General features: G+C 44.3%; 3 protein-coding genes across 3 annotated transcripts; 1 reads left to right on the plus strand and 2 right to left on the minus strand.

Annotated features, from left to right (window-relative positions):
* Window positions 1-1,077: 1,077 nt before the first annotated feature.
* LOC113567425 (paired box pox-meso protein) lies at window positions 1,078-14,995 on the plus strand. The gene is made up of 2 exons (XM_026995168.1): window positions 1,078-2,193; window positions 13,397-14,995. The coding sequence occupies exons 1-2, from the start codon at window positions 2,184-2,186 to the stop codon at window positions 14,491-14,493; spliced, it is 1,107 nt and encodes a 368-aa protein (XP_026850969.1). The 5' UTR covers window positions 1,078-2,183; the 3' UTR covers window positions 14,494-14,995.
* LOC113567426 (actin cytoskeleton-regulatory complex protein pan1) lies at window positions 10,921-11,620 on the minus strand. Its single transcript, XM_026995169.1, has 3 exons — window positions 11,504-11,620; window positions 11,373-11,451; window positions 10,921-11,317 (listed from the first exon to the last, which is right to left on the minus strand). Exons 1-3 carry the CDS (start codon window positions 11,603-11,605, stop codon window positions 11,061-11,063), a joined length of 438 nt encoding a protein of 145 aa, XP_026850970.1. The 5' UTR covers window positions 11,606-11,620; the 3' UTR covers window positions 10,921-11,060.
* Window positions 14,996-15,065: 70 nt separating the features above from the next.
* On the minus strand, window positions 15,066-16,394 carry LOC6588266 (high affinity copper uptake protein 1). Its single transcript, XM_002013360.2, has 2 exons — window positions 16,188-16,394; window positions 15,066-15,703 (listed from the first exon to the last, which is right to left on the minus strand). Exons 1-2 carry the CDS (start codon window positions 16,257-16,259, stop codon window positions 15,245-15,247), a joined length of 531 nt encoding a protein of 176 aa, XP_002013396.1. The 5' UTR covers window positions 16,260-16,394; the 3' UTR covers window positions 15,066-15,244.
* Window positions 16,395-16,956: the final 562 nt, after the last annotated feature.

A 16,956-nucleotide genomic window follows, 5' to 3' on the forward strand; every position in this document is an offset into this window, starting at 1 on the left:
AACCATGCAACACGCTCTCTGAGAGACGCTGCAATTGTACGAGTATTTGGCAGTGCAAAAAGTTGTGGCTAAGAGACCTGCCAGAGACCATTTTAATGAACGAATGACAAGAAAAATTGGCATCCATCATTAAATGACGATATTCCGAATTAGTGACAATCAGATGAAGACAACATTTCCCATAATTAACTCTAACCAAGCGCGGCGCAACGCCTCAGCGAGAGCAGCCGGCGGACTAGACCAGGCCATCCATCGCTCATCAAGCATACGCCGCATTGGACACACAACAGGCAACACACAACAGGCGACAGGCAACAGGCAACAGCCAACAGGAGAAAGGAGAAGCAGACACATCCGTATGGGGGTTAGCGTCGCTTTATTAGTGATATGACTTTGTTAATGAACCAAAAATAGATGCACAAGATCGAGAACGCCCGACTGCGATTCCCACAGCCCCGCCCCCAGATCTCCATATGTGTGACACTAAAAAGTCATGACATCGCTCGCTCACCCCGCGTAACGCTACGGATACGCTTACTTGCTTCAGATTGGCCATTCAAGCATTCAGGAATTAACTCCGCCCGGTTGCCCGTGTGTCCGAAAGAGAGAGAGGGAAACCTGACTGACTGACTGCGTACTCGTGCGCAGCCAAGATACTCAAACGATACGAAACTGCCAGATACACTCGTACAGCGTATACACCCACACACACACACACACACACACACTCACACAGATGCTCAGCTACAGGAGCGGCTGCGGTACTGGCTGGGGCGCTTTGAGGAGAAGCAAACTTATGGAATGGAATGGCTCGCAACAAAGTAGGAAACACTTTGGTCAAGTGGAATGCAAATAGACTAGCCCACAAAATTAAATATATTTTATGACGATGTTGATTGTTTGTAACTTTTCTTTTCGAATGCTTATCTAGGAATGATTAAATCTTTACTTGGGCACATTAACACTTATAATACGTCAATGATACTCGTATATGTATTCTTATCGAACTACTACAGCTTAAGTGTTTTTACTACATTTTAATTATAAGTAATACTTTGTATAGTTCTAAAAGTCCATTTCATAATTAAACACATATCTGAGGTAATCTATGAGATTTGTTGTCCAAATGATTATTCCTGTGAGGAGCTGTCAAAAACCTTAACCCTATATAACTAATAACCATAGGGCCTACCCTCGTAGCGGTCCTGGGTGTGGAGCGACATTCTTCATTTTTGTTATTTTCCCTCACACAGATACACAAACACACACACGATCATCGCCATTAAAGCCAACAAATACAAACCGATCGACCGCCCTCCTTCGTGTGTGCATGTGTGTAAGTGACTGCGAGAGGCAGAGGGACAGAGAGCGAGATAAAGGAAGGAAGAGAGAAAGACAGAGAGAGGATGCTCAAGACGTTGCGTCGACGCTGTGGATGTGAATGTGGATTGATGGACACGATCGCTGCTCGTTGCTCGTTCGGGCAGCAGTGGCAGCCACATTAGTCGCAGCAGACACGGGTGACGACCAACAACACAAGAGTGGCAGAGAGCGCGGCAGAGATTCGCACGGTAAAGAGAGAGACGAGTCGAGACGAGAAGCGCGCGCACGGATCAGTGGATGCGGATTAAACGAATCTGAGCAAATCGCGAGTGTCTATCTCCATGGAATGATCGATCGATCGCGCGGGAGGTCCAACAGCAGAAGATCAAAAGCAGATCAAAGTGTATAGAAAGCCCCTCTTCATTTCCGATAAGGTGTGGATAAGTGCGTGATAATTATCAAAGACCCTGATCGCTTGGCCCGAAAATGTGCTAATCAGATCTCAGTTTTGGTTCAACAACTCAGACGCCCCGTCGCGACGTGGCTATTGATCGAAACGTAATCGGGCACCAGTGCTCCAGCACCAACTGGCGCCAATTTGTATACAAATTTCATGCCTTAATTGAAACTAACATTATAGCCAAGTGGCAAGTGTGAAAAGTTAACGACTAGGCAACAACTCTGCTGCTCCTCAGCCCCAAAACACCTACCACCCATCCATTTCGCGCACTGTGCACATTGAATCTCCGTCGCGGGGGCAGAGAAAGTTGCGGAGAAAGAGAGCGGTGGAAGAGCAAAATCAACAGCCGGTGACCAACGAAGCAATTGTGGATTTCTTCAGTCAACTAACACCGCCCGACATGGACCCAGGTAGGTCTGCCCTGACCCTCCATTCAATATATCCACTATCCCTCTTGAATGATCGATCGATCTACATATGTGAGGTGCCGACGGCAGTGAAGATCTCCCTGGTTAATCCTACACAACCACTCAAATCGTCATCTCAAGTGTTTTGCTCACAAAGTGATCCATGTCCCAGGTCCTGATGGAGCTCAGCTGCCTCCCTGCAATCGACTGAGGTATTCCACTCAATCCCTTTTTGTTTTTGGGCCAGGCCAAGAGACAAGTGTTTGCTTATGATTTTGTCGTTTCAAAAGGTTGCCGTCGCTGGCCGCGCATGATCGACAGCCTCTCGGTAGCCGCGACTCGTGTTTGCCTTCGAAGATGGTCTCCCAGGTCCATGCCCCTCTCCATACCCATGCTCAGACCCATGCCCAAGCCCATGCCTCCTAATTTAACTAATGATCGTTGTAATGTTTGTGCCTTTGTCGTGCGGTCTTCACTTTTGGCTCCAAGTGTCCGTGTCTCTGTTTGTCCATGTGCTTTGGGTCAAAAACCCAAAACTCCATCTTATTAACCCGAAAAAAATGGAAAGATGTGTGTAAAGATTCGTTTTCTGCTGCCCTGCCCAACAGATCTATTGACAAAACTCTGTGCAATTGAATAATTTGGCATGCGCTTCCTAACGTTCCTAAGGGCTATAAATAATAGGCAAAGGAATGTTTAACTTTAAAAAATCCAAAAGATGGAAACAACGTTGCAGATTTGATCGGATTAATTGACATAATTTTATACATTTCTGAGCAATTCTCTTTCTGTTCGGCTCGGGGTTGTCTATAAATTTTAGTATATTTCATCTGCTCCATGAATTTACTATAGATTTGATTAGACTGATTCCAATAAAGGCATTAAACGTATAATTTGTATCAACATTTTTTGTGGAATTTTCATTAAAACAGGCAATTAATTATTCCTTTCTCATTTATATTGAAATTATAAATTTTTTGCCTATGGTTTTACTTGACTTGGGTGTAACAAACTCTTTGGCTGGTGAGACCAGGTGGAAACCTTATGGGAAAAGACGGCATTGTCTGTTAGAGAAATATATAAATATGAACCTTGGCTAACTAATTCTAATCCTTGTTCATGTGAATTGATTAGTGGATTTTTAAATTTTATTTTGTCATGGTATAAATATAAAGTCTAAAGTCATGCACTTCTTAATTGTTAAAAGCAATCTGTGGTTAAATTCTTTTAAAAAAATGATTTTATGGTTATGATTGGCTTGTTTCTAAATGTCAATCAAAGCGTTAGATTACTGATTAACTTCTTCAAAGAATCGAATTTCTTTAGCCATAACAAAAAGGTAGTAACAATTAAAGAAAATAATACAAGTATCGGTACAAAGACAGGAAGACAAAAAGTCGGAAAGTCCCGCACTTTGGTCCATTAATGACTTGCTTTCGATGTTTTGACATTTTGTTTGTGCGCGTATGCTGCTGGCTTTGTTTGCACGGCCGCAGACGTCGAAGAAGATGTACACGGAGGTGGGAGATGGGCGACGGGAGACGGGAGACGGGAGTCGCCGTTGCGGTGGCTATGAAGATGCACAAGTGCGTGACTAACGGCCACCGGTAGCCATCTACTTCGGTAGCTAAACATGCAAAGCCCACAAAACACCGACGACCGACCTAAGAGGGCTCGGGCCAGACGCGGAGAGGGGTGTGCAGTGTCGATACGAGATGCTAAAATCACAGAAATGGGCAGTAAAACAAAAGACGTAGACCCAGACGAAGATGTAGACGCAGCCCACAGCCACAGGCACAGCCTCAGTCTCGCACTGGTACTACGACGGTCACAAAATGCAGGCAAACACTTGAGATACGAAAAGAAAAGACGTCGCGTCAATGTGTACACGCCTTAATGGAAGAGTATACATATGTATACCCGGCTGGTGCAGGACCAGAGACAGAGCGGTGTAAGGGTACGGGGACGGGAGCATTATAAAAGCCCGACCAGCAGCTTCCTCCTTCTGATTGCAGCTCAAGTTTGGGCCAACGCTTCACTGACCTGGCTTGATTGTGTGGCGTCGTCACTGTCGGTCTCGTTTCCTTTCTCCCTGAGTTCCTTAATTAAATCACTTCCCCGTTAACTGATGCGGAACTCTTTCGTTAAGCCTATTCGGAGACAGTCTTTCGTCTTTGGGTATTATGGATCTTATGATCCGCAACTTCTTGACAATATTAAATAGATTTGGGACTTTCAATCTGTTTTAAAAGTTTCCTTAACATCAGCTCAATTTTTATCCCAAAATGCTTTTTTCTTCCTTTACTTATGCCAGAGTGAAATCTGACGCTCTTTAAATGATATCATTGAATCCTAGAACCGATTTTCAGAGTATCCTCAACAGATTTTGATGGTTTTTGGTATCTAACGATCCCTAAGAATTCCCCTCATCTGGAGATCTCCCCAAGGATCGCTCCTTTGACATTTGACAAGTGTGCGCATAGCAGCGGAGGAGCAAGTCGACTCATTACCATGCATTTAATGAGTTTCTAATCGCTGGTGGGGGGCACGGGCACGTGTTCAAGGGATAATGAATGCAAGCTCATCAATAAGAAGAGCCAACATCTGGATGTGAACCCTAACCCCTTGATGGCCTGTGTCAATTCCCGCGGGGCTGGACCCAAAACCGGAACTGCAGTACCACATAAATACTCATACAAACTCGTAGCCTCCAACTGCACTTCCCATCGGAGTCCGGGGTGAGAGTCAGAGTTGGAATCCGGAGAGTCAGTGGAGTCAAGAGTGGGCGAGCTGCAGAACACATGGCTAGATTTATGCATCTTGCCGCTGTCAGCGACGGGCGTTGCACATTGCTCGAATGCCAGCGAACCCGAACCATACCCGTACCCGGGGGCCATGCCAATGCCAGGGAGTTGTGTCGGTTCTAGTACATTGCCAATGATTGGTCGGATCTGTTGGATGGATGTACGAGTTTTCGATTTGTGGGCCTTCTATCGTACATTTCGGCTATGCGCTCGCATTGTCCACATTCTTGGTACGCGTAATTGAAGTCACCGCGGCATGTCTTCCTTGGTTGCACCCCTTTTTCGACATTGCCTCGGTACTGAGGGGCCGTCATATTTCCTAGACTCCTCCATCTCCGGAGAGGACTGTGGCTGGGCGGTGCTCTACGCGTATCTTTGTGGTGGCTGCCTTGATTTATGGACTCATTAATTTCTGTTGACAGACAATGCTGTTGACGCTGAAGGAATCTATTTAGCTTTATGTACTTTTGATTCCCACTTGCCGGAGCACAGAGAGGGCAGGGCGCCTATTTTATGACTTTCATTTATAATTTGAGGCACTTGCTCTTGCACTTGATCCGCCTTGCATTTTTCAATCTGGAATCTCGAGAAGGCATAGCTGATCTCTATAGATGGTGATTTATTTAAAATATGATTACATCGTGGGGCATGTAATATGAACCATTGAACATTATCGAGACCCTGAAAATATAGGAAGAAAAATGATTAAATGTTATTGAATCCATTTATAATGGAACTAAGATCGATCAATGTATATCATTTCAAGAGCCTAAAGCCTATATATGTATGTATATTTCTCTAGTTTAACGTAAAATTAGGAGAGGGTCATAAATGTTCTAGTTATTCTCCAGTGACCATTTACAGGGGGAATCAACATGATTTTCTTCTCCCATGATCTTCCTTCGTGTTCATCTGTATAGGAAACAGCATCGATCGATGTTGAGTAAACAAATAGCGATCTCTTTTCCATTGATAACACTTGAAATTGAACTTTTGCAGATTAAGATGGAAAATGGCATTGCCAGCAGTTCAAAGAGACAGTCGGACAGACGGACCGGCGGACGGACAAGGGGAGATGCTTCCTCTTTCTCCCGGCTGGGCGACTCTGTGAAATTTACTGATAAATAAATGCGATTGTGCGGCAAATTGTGCAACGCTCCGAATGCAAAATTGTCGACAAGTGCACATAGTTAGTACATATATAAAAGAAAGAAAAAATGAAACACATTGAAGGGTGCTATTTATAAGTCTAAGCAAGAACCCAACAAAGTCTGCAACTAACTATGTATGTATGTTTGTAGTATACAGTATTATAATGCTTACATATGTATGTGCATATGGGGACGGGGGCACGCGGCGTATACGCAATGCAATTGCCGAGCCTCAGCACAACTCAACTGAGTTGTTAAATTAATTTTTTCTGCAATACGAATGCATATAAATTTCATAAAAAGAAAATCACACAAATTAAACATATATGAAGCGGCATCTCCCCATCGCGACGGCGCTCTGTCAATCAACCTGCCTCTGCCATTGGGGTCTTTCGAAGGAGAAGGAACCGCTTGCCAAGACCCAAAGATTTATGGGACCAGGCCGCCACACATGCACATGTGCATAAACCCAGAAATTGTATAGTTTTGAGAAAGGAAATTCAATTTGCCATGCACTTGAATACCCTTTCGAGGGGTATGGACACATTCCTTAGGTGCTTGCTTTGATGAAATCCTTAATCGTAACGATTATATAGAATATATGAAAAAGTTGTGATGGAATCAAAGCTGGCATCCAGCAATGGCAGAACAATGTACAGCCCCATAAATGGTTTAAATGTCTTGCAGCTGTCGAGAATTCTTCTCTCATGACATATGTAAATATGTCAGAGCATTCAAATGGCGTTTTAAGCTTTTTTTCCTTTATCTTCTCTTTGTAACTTTTTGGGGCGTTCCTCTTCCACTGATCGGATCACACACCAAGCCCACAACCCGAAAAAATATTGCCCTCAATATCAAAAACATCATTTCATGCCAAATTTATATTCCATTTGGGCCCAACACAAATGGAAAAAAAAACACAAATCCAAATTGGCAGCCATTTTGATATTTCATTGTATTATTTATTTTATTTGTTCGGTTGCAGTTAATGTTGTGAATATTCATACAATTACTCAGAATTTTCTACGATTTAATACAATTAAGTGGGCCATTTTCTCAGAACGCTTGGCTTAACGTGAAAACGTGTTAATTGACGGCCGGCTTATTAATTTGATTTGAAATGTTTCTTTGTTTTTGTATTTTTTAAACACAACTCAACACACAAAATGCCGGATAGGCGTGATAGGTATTGTTGTCATCGGGGTTCGCTGAGTTTTTTTCGCCCATGCAATCACTTCAAAAGTCTCATAAATCTTACAATGTATTCTAATGATCGAATAAACAAAATTTCTTATCATTTTGAAATGTTGAATTTGTTAAATTCAATTAGGCATAAAATAAGTTCATTGCCTCTCGACATTTGACATCGAAAATGTGCTCGCTAGGGAATCATTTTTAAATGGCATAATCTCCACATCAATCGAATGCCTTGTCCAATAAATGCACTTTTTGTTTGAAAATTATCAACCAGACAAGCAGGAAGAAGACGTTACAATCTGGTGTATAGCATTATAATTCATTCCAAAATGATAAGAAATGTGCATTGCTAAAAAATCAGATTTATCAATGTACAGTGAAATCAAGTAAGAAGGAAACCAGGTTTTTATTTCGTTTTCTTTGCTCTGATATAATCTATTATCTCCTTAAATTTAAATTATAACTAGAATTTTTAGTAGGAAAAATCTTATTACAGACCACACTGTTATCAAATGCTCGTAAATATATTTTTTACCGATTTCGTTTTTTGTTTTTTCTTTGCCGCTATTGCCGCCGTCCATTTTGTTTAGCGAAATATTATTTTTAATTAGTTCTAGTTAGTTAACATTTGTTAATTGCTCCTGTAATTGGATTTACTCGCATCAGTGGCTTTTTCTGAATACTTTAATGATATTTTAATAATTTATAAAAGGAGTAAAAGAGCCATTTACACTTTTAAGTGCCGTCGGCATTTGTTTGCTAAAAAAGCGCAAGTGTTGAGAAATTTCCAAGAAAATGGAAACGAAAAGAAGAAGGCACATTTCTTTCTGGATTGCGTGGTCGTTGGGAGCATTTTGTAATTTGTTTATCGTTTGTGGAGTGGAGTGGCACTGACAAACAATGACCGCCATTGTATTCGGCAATTTCCCAGAATTTATGAATTATAATGTTGCCCTATAGACAATTTTAATTGAGCTTTTTATGGCATACTGTGCGGGGAGGATGTGCCCTAAGGGTTGCCACAGCCACCCGCGAAAGTCGACGCCGATCTCTACAAGTCAAGCATAACGACCAGGCTAAGTAAAAGTATACGATTTCATGGCAAACAGAGCCATTTGTAAGCCATTTGTACCAAACACAGATTCAGATGCAGAATACAGAAGCATCAGCCGGCTACCGAATCCGTTTCGAATTTCCGCTGGGATCCGAAAGGACAACGGAACGGAGACGAGAATCCATGAGCAAATATTGACCAAATAGGGCCCAGGGCTAGGGCTGTTAGAGGCAAGGGCACGGCCATATGCATCTCCATTTCGTTTCAGAGTTTATGATTTTTTAAGCTGTTTGCCCGACCTCTTCACATTTTTGTAGCTGTTTGCCTTTCATTAACAGAAGCTGGTGAAGCTGGTGATGCGGCTGCTGCTGCTGCCGCTGCTCAGCCTCGACTCGAGATCGGATTTGATCGGATCAGGCAACCACTTTGAGGGCAGGGCATAAGTGCTTGCATTGATCAAGTCGCTTACTAGTGGAAAGCCGGGAAACCGGAAAGTCAGGAAGGGTCCTTATTAGAAATAAAGTAGCACGCTGCTGCTCCTGGGCACTGCCTGTTCTACATGATCAGCGGCTTAACTCCAAATTAAACAAACAAAATATCTTTTAGCGCTCGAAGGTTCTGTTCTTCGTTCCCGTTGGCAAATAAGCAAACACATCTCAACGGCGAGGCGACCTGGGATATGCACCTGAAATTTATTTCTCCTCTGATCGTGACCGACACACGAAGATCGTTCCACGACGGTGGCATGTTTGCACCTCTAATAAGACCAACAGTCAGTGCCGACGCGTCGTCGAGGCAGGCAGTCACCACTCCAAAGGGTCAACAAAATGTTGCACTTGTACATCCCTCCCAGAAAGGTTAGGAATAGAATGAGACCTGGACTCCTACTGCTCCTCGAAATGGAACTGCAACTAGCATCATCTCTCATTAATCAAATTTGTTTTGGAGACTGGGCACGTTGCAAAATGTTTGCCCGCTGCTGCTGCTGCTTCTGCTCTTGACTCATCATCATCTTCATCATCCAGACCCCAAGGGGGGAATCGATGTGCCTGCTCTAATAGGGAATACGTGACTAATTTGCATGTGGCGGAGAGCATTTTATTCTGGCTCTGACCGGGCCGGATGTCGATTGGCGGCCATAAATCACAAGGGGAAATCAACATCAACTTACAGCAATGATGATGATTTTGAAGGCGATGTTCAAACATTTTCCCAATTACCTAACAAGTCACACAACCGATAGCCGATCATCCGCTTTGCCCAATTCAGTTAAATTCCTTTTCCAATTTTTCGGTTTAGCGAAGGTTCTATTCTTATCGGTAGTCGCATGAATAACTCAAATATCATAATTAAACTGCAAGTGCTCAACTTTGGACTCCATTAATCTTCCATAATTGCCCGAAATTGATGTCATGCGTATTTGAAAAGCCATTAAAACAGTCCAGCAAAGCAATCTTCAATAGATCCAAGCAAAGACACAACAAAAAACAAGAAGATGAAACCATCTACATCATTCATTGGGAGCCCGACAACTAGAAGATATTTGTTAAGACAAATTTATGAACGTTTAGCACAAAAGTCAAGCACTCGGAGATAATGTTCACGAAGAGACCAAACAAATTGCGGCCCTCATTGAACATATTTCGAATACTTTTCCTCGACGACGAAGACAGCAGCAGAGCAGAAGGAAGAATGTGGTGTGGGAAAGGTGTATCGACTAAGGGATATCCATTGACATATCGACGGCATTAGGCTGAAGATTGCACATGATTAAATCGGAGTGGACTCAGTATTAATAAATCAATAAATCCATATGTAAACATGAATTGAAATATGTAGGATATCTTTAATTTATTGTTTATATATTAAATGAAACCTTTTAACGAAACATTGGAAGCTCACAAAAAAAGGATTTTTGCATAAAACCCTCTTCTCTAACAGTCTTATATGCCCTCCTCGACTTCTTTTGTAAGGAGTATAACAGTGAAGTGGAGGGAAATCTCTGAAGATGCCTGCATTGCTACTCCATCCTATAGGTAGCACATTTGTCGTATGTGTGATCTTTGACGTTGCCTCATCCCTTCATGGCTCTGGCTCTGGCGCTGGCGCTGGATACTCTGTTGCAGCCAGCAGCTAAGTGTAGGAAAAGACCCAAGACCCTCTATGTTTGTAACTCAATTCGAAAATAATTAACGATCACGAGATTACAAATGTCAAACATAATGTCAAGCTGGGGGCTGCCGCAGTATCACATATTTGCCACCGGCACCGTGGCTGTCACTGGGGAAATGCCCTGCTCCTGTCGAGCCGAATGTTCAAAGACCAAACACGAAAACCACCGACTTGGTTCCCGAATGGAAATGGAAGTGGGAGACCCCCATCCACTCGCCAGCCGCAATGCGTGTGGGTCTGTGGCGAGTGCCAGCCGATTTGTTGTGACTTATGTCAAGACAATTGTGTCTCCGGCTCTGAAAGAACTGCATGAAGTGGGGAGTAATCCCCGTATCCGAGATTTGCGCACAGATCTGTGGGAGTTCTTGGCTCTGTGTTCTTCACCGAGCACAAGTTTTATTCAAATATTAACAAAAGTCGTATACCGAATCCCGTTTTCAAACCTACGAATAGAGCACTTATGTTGTAGATAATGGCAGAGAATAACTATCCTCAAGGAGCTGATGTTGTAGCCTCTGAAGCCGCTGCCGCCGGAGCTGCGGTTGTGGCATCTGCAGGGGCAGGAGCTACTGTAGCAGCAGGTGGAGCAGCAGGTGCAGCCGGAGGAGGAGCGCCAGGGGCAGCCGCAGGAGGAGCGGCAGGGGCAGCAGTTGGTGCTACTGCAGGAGCCCCTACTGGAGCAGCAGTTGTCTCAGCAGCTTGACTCGGACCTTTTTGATCAATTACAACTGTACAGTTGCGACAAATGACTGAAAGGAAATATATTTATAAAGCCGATGACATCAGTAGCATCCCGGAACCTACGGATCTCCTCTGAGTCACCATCGCTGTCATCAAAGTAATCTCCTAGTATGCTGGAAAACCAGTCGTAGGCATCCCGTTTCTAAAATACAAAACTTTAGCCAACGAGAATGGGATGTTCCTTAGCTTCATACCGGTTTCGCAGGACTCTGCTCTGAGGGTCGGGCATGAGTACCCAGCAAATGGAAGAGCAGGCAGAAGCCCAGTATTAAAATAAGTTCACTTCTAGCTGGCATTCTAACTTTGACTGACTGGCAATACAGCGGAGAGACCGGCTTATATAGAGCTATTAATGACACATGAATACATGAATGTGGATGAGTATCTTAGACTCCTACCGAAAGATCATAAAGATCATCTTGCTCAGTAGCACTTACAAATAATATAATAATATGTATGTGCTACTGAGCAAGCAGATATTCGTATGGTGTTCGATTTTCTACTTCTCTAAAGATCCTCTTTTGCGGATGATAATCACCTATTTCTGGAGTCTAAACGGTATCCTACAGTCGAGCTTTCTATATTTATCTCCCCGAAATGCTCTCTCAACATGAACAATCACCTTTTATGTGGGAGATACCGGCTATTTCGTACTATTTGTTCGTATTTATGCAGCTGCACGTACTACGTCTGGCCCATTTGTCTAGTGGGGTTGGCCCCAAGTACAAGTGCCTGGCAATGATCGAACTGCAATTGACAAGTGCGCAAATCCATAACCATAAAGTACATGAAATTTGAAACTGTCTGTCGATCGTTAGTCGATGATGCCCGCTGGCCGGCAACAAGTGTCTGCGGGGCTGCCAATTTGGGATTGTAATACGATATACCTTCATGCCAATGGACTTGTAAGTCGATTGCATTCGATTTCTTGAATGGGGGTCGATACACTTGCCATGCCTGCCCTCGGCTAAGTCTAAGTCCCTTCTTTGTTCGGTTCCTTCCTGCTTTCTTTGCAGCTTGCGGTGTAACGGGTAACGGGGTAACTCGGGAGCCCTATTGTGGTCCATTTTTATGGCGCTGCACCACGAGTACGTGTGTTGTGCCTGAAGTTTCTGTTGTGAAACACAATTCGAAATTAGAAGTCAGCGCAGATGTACAACATTTCCTCCAATTGCCTCTTATTGGATTGGAACTGCAGGGGAACCCAGTGGCAGAGGCAGGTGCCATGGCTGATGCATCGAAACGAGTGTTTTAGTCGTTTAGCACTCGATGTAGATCTTATTACCGAAATAGACTGGCGCAGCTATTAACAAAATTCCTATGACAAAACTACTCCTGGGCATAACTATAAATATTCAAACTTATAATTTAATTTCGTAAACAAAAGAATAACAATATCCATTCGTACTTTCTCTCTAACAATACTATACTCGTATAACAACTTTTCCAACAATTGAGCAGTCGAACAATAACTAACTAAAACGGTTTAATTTCACCTACTCCTAGGTAGGGATCTGTCCACAGTGCCCCCAGCGCCAAGGGGGAAATCTTTGCGTCATCGTTGAATGAGCATTTCCGCACGTTCGTTGCATTCAAATGTTGTTTTCCAAGTCCACAATCTCTGGTACGATTCTCGAAACACCCACATCCGCAGTTCTAAGAAGCAAATGGTAGCAACGATTTTCAGTTGAAGAAACGGACAAACCCCAACCCATTTCTCTTCCACTTCTTTTACCCCTTACCACTCTTTTTTGCAAGCGAAACTAATTAGAGGCAAATGTGGTTTTGTTCGCTTCCCATTCTAGGGAATGCTCTTTGTTTACATATACTCTCAAGATGGGGCATGTTACCCATGGTTAACTGATATACCATATATTATTGATATGTATATTCGAACCTTTTCGTACACATGCAAACTTTTATGATCGCCTGTTACTTACTTTATCTTATATATTATATTGGCGGACCATTTTTATTCTACGAATGTCAACAGGGCATCTACACTTCGATTTGCCGAAGGCAGCTTTATTTTTTCCCATGCTAAAGACTCTAACCCCTCTCCTTGCTCTCTCTCTCTCTCGTTGCAGAGTCGCAGTGTCCGCAGTATGGCGAGGTGAACCAACTTGGCGGCGTCTTTGTCAATGGCCGGCCATTGCCGAATGCGACGCGCATGCGGATCGTGGAGCTGGCCCGCCTGGGTATCCGGCCCTGCGACATTTCCCGCCAGTTGCGGGTGAGTCATGGCTGTGTGTCCAAGATACTGGCGCGCTACCACGAGACGGGCTCCATACTGCCGGGCGCCATTGGTGGCTCCAAGCCGCGAGTGACCACGCCCAAGGTGGTCAACTACATCAGGGAGCTGAAGCAACGCGATCCGGGCATCTTCGCCTGGGAGATCCGGGACCGGCTGCTCAGTGAGGGAATCTGTGACAAGACGAATGTGCCCAGCGTCAGTTCCATTTCACGCATCCTGCGCAACAAGCTGGGCAGCATCGGGCACCACCATGCCCCGGGCGGATCAAATGGCTCGGGATTGGGGAGCGTGGGCAGTGGAAACAGTAGCAACGGAAATGGCGGCGGCGCTGGCAATGTGGGTGGCAGCAATGGCAACGGCATGAGTGTTGGAAACACACACTCACACCCACACCCACACTCACATCCACACCATCACCATCAGACAGCAGCCGTAGCAGCGGCCAGCGCCCACCATGTCCACGCCCATGCCCATGCCCACGCCCACCTCTACAATTCCATCTATCAGCCGTACAGTGCCGCGGCCGCATACAGCATGAAGGCCGTATCATGTGGCAGCCCCTCGCCCCCTCAAGGATCAGGGGGCCAGACACATCCACACCAGCTGCGCAGCGTGGCCGCCGCCGCGGCAGCCGCCCACTGGCCATCGTCGCATTCGGTAAGCGATATCCTGGCCCACCATCAAGCCGTCGCTTTACGGGCCAGCTGCCAGGTGGGCGTAGGAGTGGGCATGGGTAACACGGTGTCGCCGCTGCCAATGACCCCCTCGCCTGTGACCGGTGGAGCCAGTGGGGGGCAGCCACTGCTCGACTGCGAGGGTGGGCCAGGGCAACAGACGCCCTACAATTACTACATGTACTTTCAAAATGGTGGCATGCACCATCATCACCATCACGGCGGTATGATGGCCGCCGGGGCCACGGGCTTATGAAGATGCGGATGCGAATGCAGTAGTGGAAGCTTCGCCGGAGGCCATTAGTCATTGTGTGAGCTGGGGGTGGGTTAAGGGCTTAACTACTAAGGATACGATACTCTCGTCTAAGCGGAAACGGTTCCAGTCAACACTTTCGCCGGAAAAACGTAGGAATTTGCAAAGCATACTTTTGGGGGAAGTCTTTACGTTCCGACAGATGTTTTTGATGAATCGATGCCGGGCCACAGTGATAGGTCCTCACTGTACGGGTACTATTTCTATACGAATTTTATGTAATTTTGGAGATTTTTCTTTGTGTTTTTTGTTTTTTTTCGGATTGTTAGAGTTCTGAGTTGGAGTTAGTCAGATTTATCAGAAGAACTACAAGTAACTCTTTATTTTGAAATGGAAAGTATTGAGTTCTGTTGCGGGATGGTATGTTAATCGATATAGGTTTGTAGGTATATGTGTTATATAGGTTCTTGTTCTCATAACGACTATTTGTACAATATGCTCACTAAGTAAACTAGTTGACTAATTTATGCTACGATTACAGCAACTATAATTAATAATAATAATTAAACCAAGTGTAACTATCGAATAAAATTGTATTTTTAGACAATTTGTGTAATTACTTTGCGGCAATGCCTTGGGGACGGGTGTTTCTAAACCTAATGTGGATGAGGCTGCAATATTCAACAATACATTAAAGATCCAATACAATTCAATCCTTCCATCATCTATCCCGGCTACACCTTAGTCCTTCCGCCTAAGGACAACACTCGCTCTCGTCGGGTGTCTTCTTGTTCCAGCCAAAGAAGAAGTAGCCAAAGCCCAGGCCCAGAACCACGGCGAGGCAAAGCCAGTAGTTGAAGGTCATGAATATCAGCATGAGCAGGTAGGATACCACTATCTGCAGCAGATTCAGCAGCGACTGGATAATGTGCGTCGAGTCCAGCAAGCGCTGCCAGTAGCTCTTCTCCCTGGCCTCGGCCAGGGGGGTGTCCGAACAGCCTGTGCATCCACTCGGATTGTCGTTCTTTCGCCGCTGCTCCTCGGCCAAGCGTTCCTTGCGGGCGACTCTACGCGCCAGATGCTGGCGGAGGAACTTCAGCGCCTCGTATAAAAAGGAAACCAAAAACCAAAATAAAGCCGAGAGAACGAACTCTGTGACCGTCGCTGCCACCCAGCCGCGCCATAAAATACGTTCGCAGTGTCCGGCATGAAACTGTCAAAAAGAGAGAGAAGGGAGGGAGACAAAGAGAGAGTACATGGTGAGCTTCAGGCCAGTGAGGTGTTAATTGTACATTTTACAGGGTGCAGCAAGCAGCACCTCTGTGCAAACTGTGTTTAAGATTAGTTTTGACCTGATAAAAATCGCCTATCTTTGACCCACTAAACTTGATCGATGTTATCATTGTGCTTAACCTAATAGAGCACCCTGTATAGCATGTATTTTGATATGCTACCCTTTGTTGCCGAGAGTAACTAAATGAGAACTGGAGAGCAACAGCAAATTCATCGCGAGAGGAGAGCACAGTTTACATATGTATGCGAGCAAGTATGAGCGAGTAAATAGATAATTTAACTTGTTGTCAGTTCTCTGGTCTCGTCGCTAAATCTCATACAGCGTAGCTGGAAATTCCGTAAATAATCCCTCTGTCCCAATCAAAAGCAATCATCTAGAGATCCAAAACGATTGTGTAACTTACCACCATGATCATGGGGCAGGACTTGGCTGTGCTAGTGGAATCATCAGATCCGTGATTGTGATCCATATCCATCTTGGCGGTCAGGTTTATTTGATAATATAATTAAATAAAGCACAAATTAGGGAAAAGCCGAAAGCTGTTCACGGGAGACAGGTTAGTGATAACCGCAACACTGTTCATGGACTGAGAGCGAAGCGTCGACTGTTGCCCCCATATGGTCGTGAGTTGTTTTTTAAAGAAAAATCGACCCTAATCCCCGTCGAGACGATAGGCAAGTGCGCTTATCTCTGAGAAATGGGAAATTCACGTTATCAACTGGTAGCGGGCAGCAGGTTGCAGGCGCCGATATCAACAGCCCAGCCCAGAGAGGGGGTCTTTACACTGAGCAAGAGTAATGGCCAGATATACATATATAAACACGAATAGATATAAATACATTTATCACCAAACATGATTATAATCTGTAATACATCTTTCCCACAAGATAAGATAAAGATAAAGATAGAATAAAGACAGCTATTCATCTTTTTACCTTTGGCAGATTTGCATCTTTCAGATCAAGGTCATCATCAGACTGTACTTTACACCAAAAAAAAAAAAAACCAAAAGCCCATTCTACACAGAGTGATTTATAGAGCAAACCAACCAAAGGTTGTGGAATATTCTTAAGTGCAGACTTATTTATTGCAATTAAGATTATCAATTGTGAGCTAACGAAATTGTTGCTGCATCTCAATGTGTTTAAACGTTTTGCTCTATTTTCCTTCGA

The sequence above is a fragment of the Drosophila persimilis genome, unplaced genomic scaffold (assembly GCF_003286085.1).
Source record: "Drosophila persimilis strain 14011-0111.01,24,50 unplaced genomic scaffold, DperRS2 tig00000000-arrow-pilon, whole genome shotgun sequence".
NCBI lineage: Eukaryota > Metazoa > Arthropoda > Insecta > Diptera > Drosophilidae > Drosophila > Drosophila persimilis.

Excerpts from the sequence above, each read along its gene's own strand:
- LOC6588266 (XM_002013360.2), bottom strand. The coding sequence starts at position 16,259 with ATGGATATGGATCACAATCACGGATCTGATGATTCCACTAGCACAGCC. Across the intron at positions 15,704-16,187 it reads CCTGCCCCATGATCATGGTG|TTTCATGCCGGACACTGCGA; the intron begins GTAAGTTACACA and ends TCTTTTTGACAG.
- LOC113567426 (XM_026995169.1), bottom strand. The coding sequence starts at position 11,605 with ATGCCAGCTAGAAGTGAACTTATTTTAATACTGGGCTTCTGCCTGCTC. Across the intron at positions 11,452-11,503 it reads AGCAGAGTCCTGCGAAACCG|AAACGGGATGCCTACGACTG; the intron begins GTATGAAGCTAA and ends TTTGTATTTTAG. Across the intron at positions 11,318-11,372 it reads TGGTGACTCAGAGGAGATCC|TCATTTGTCGCAACTGTACA; the intron begins GTAGGTTCCGGG and ends ATTTCCTTTCAG.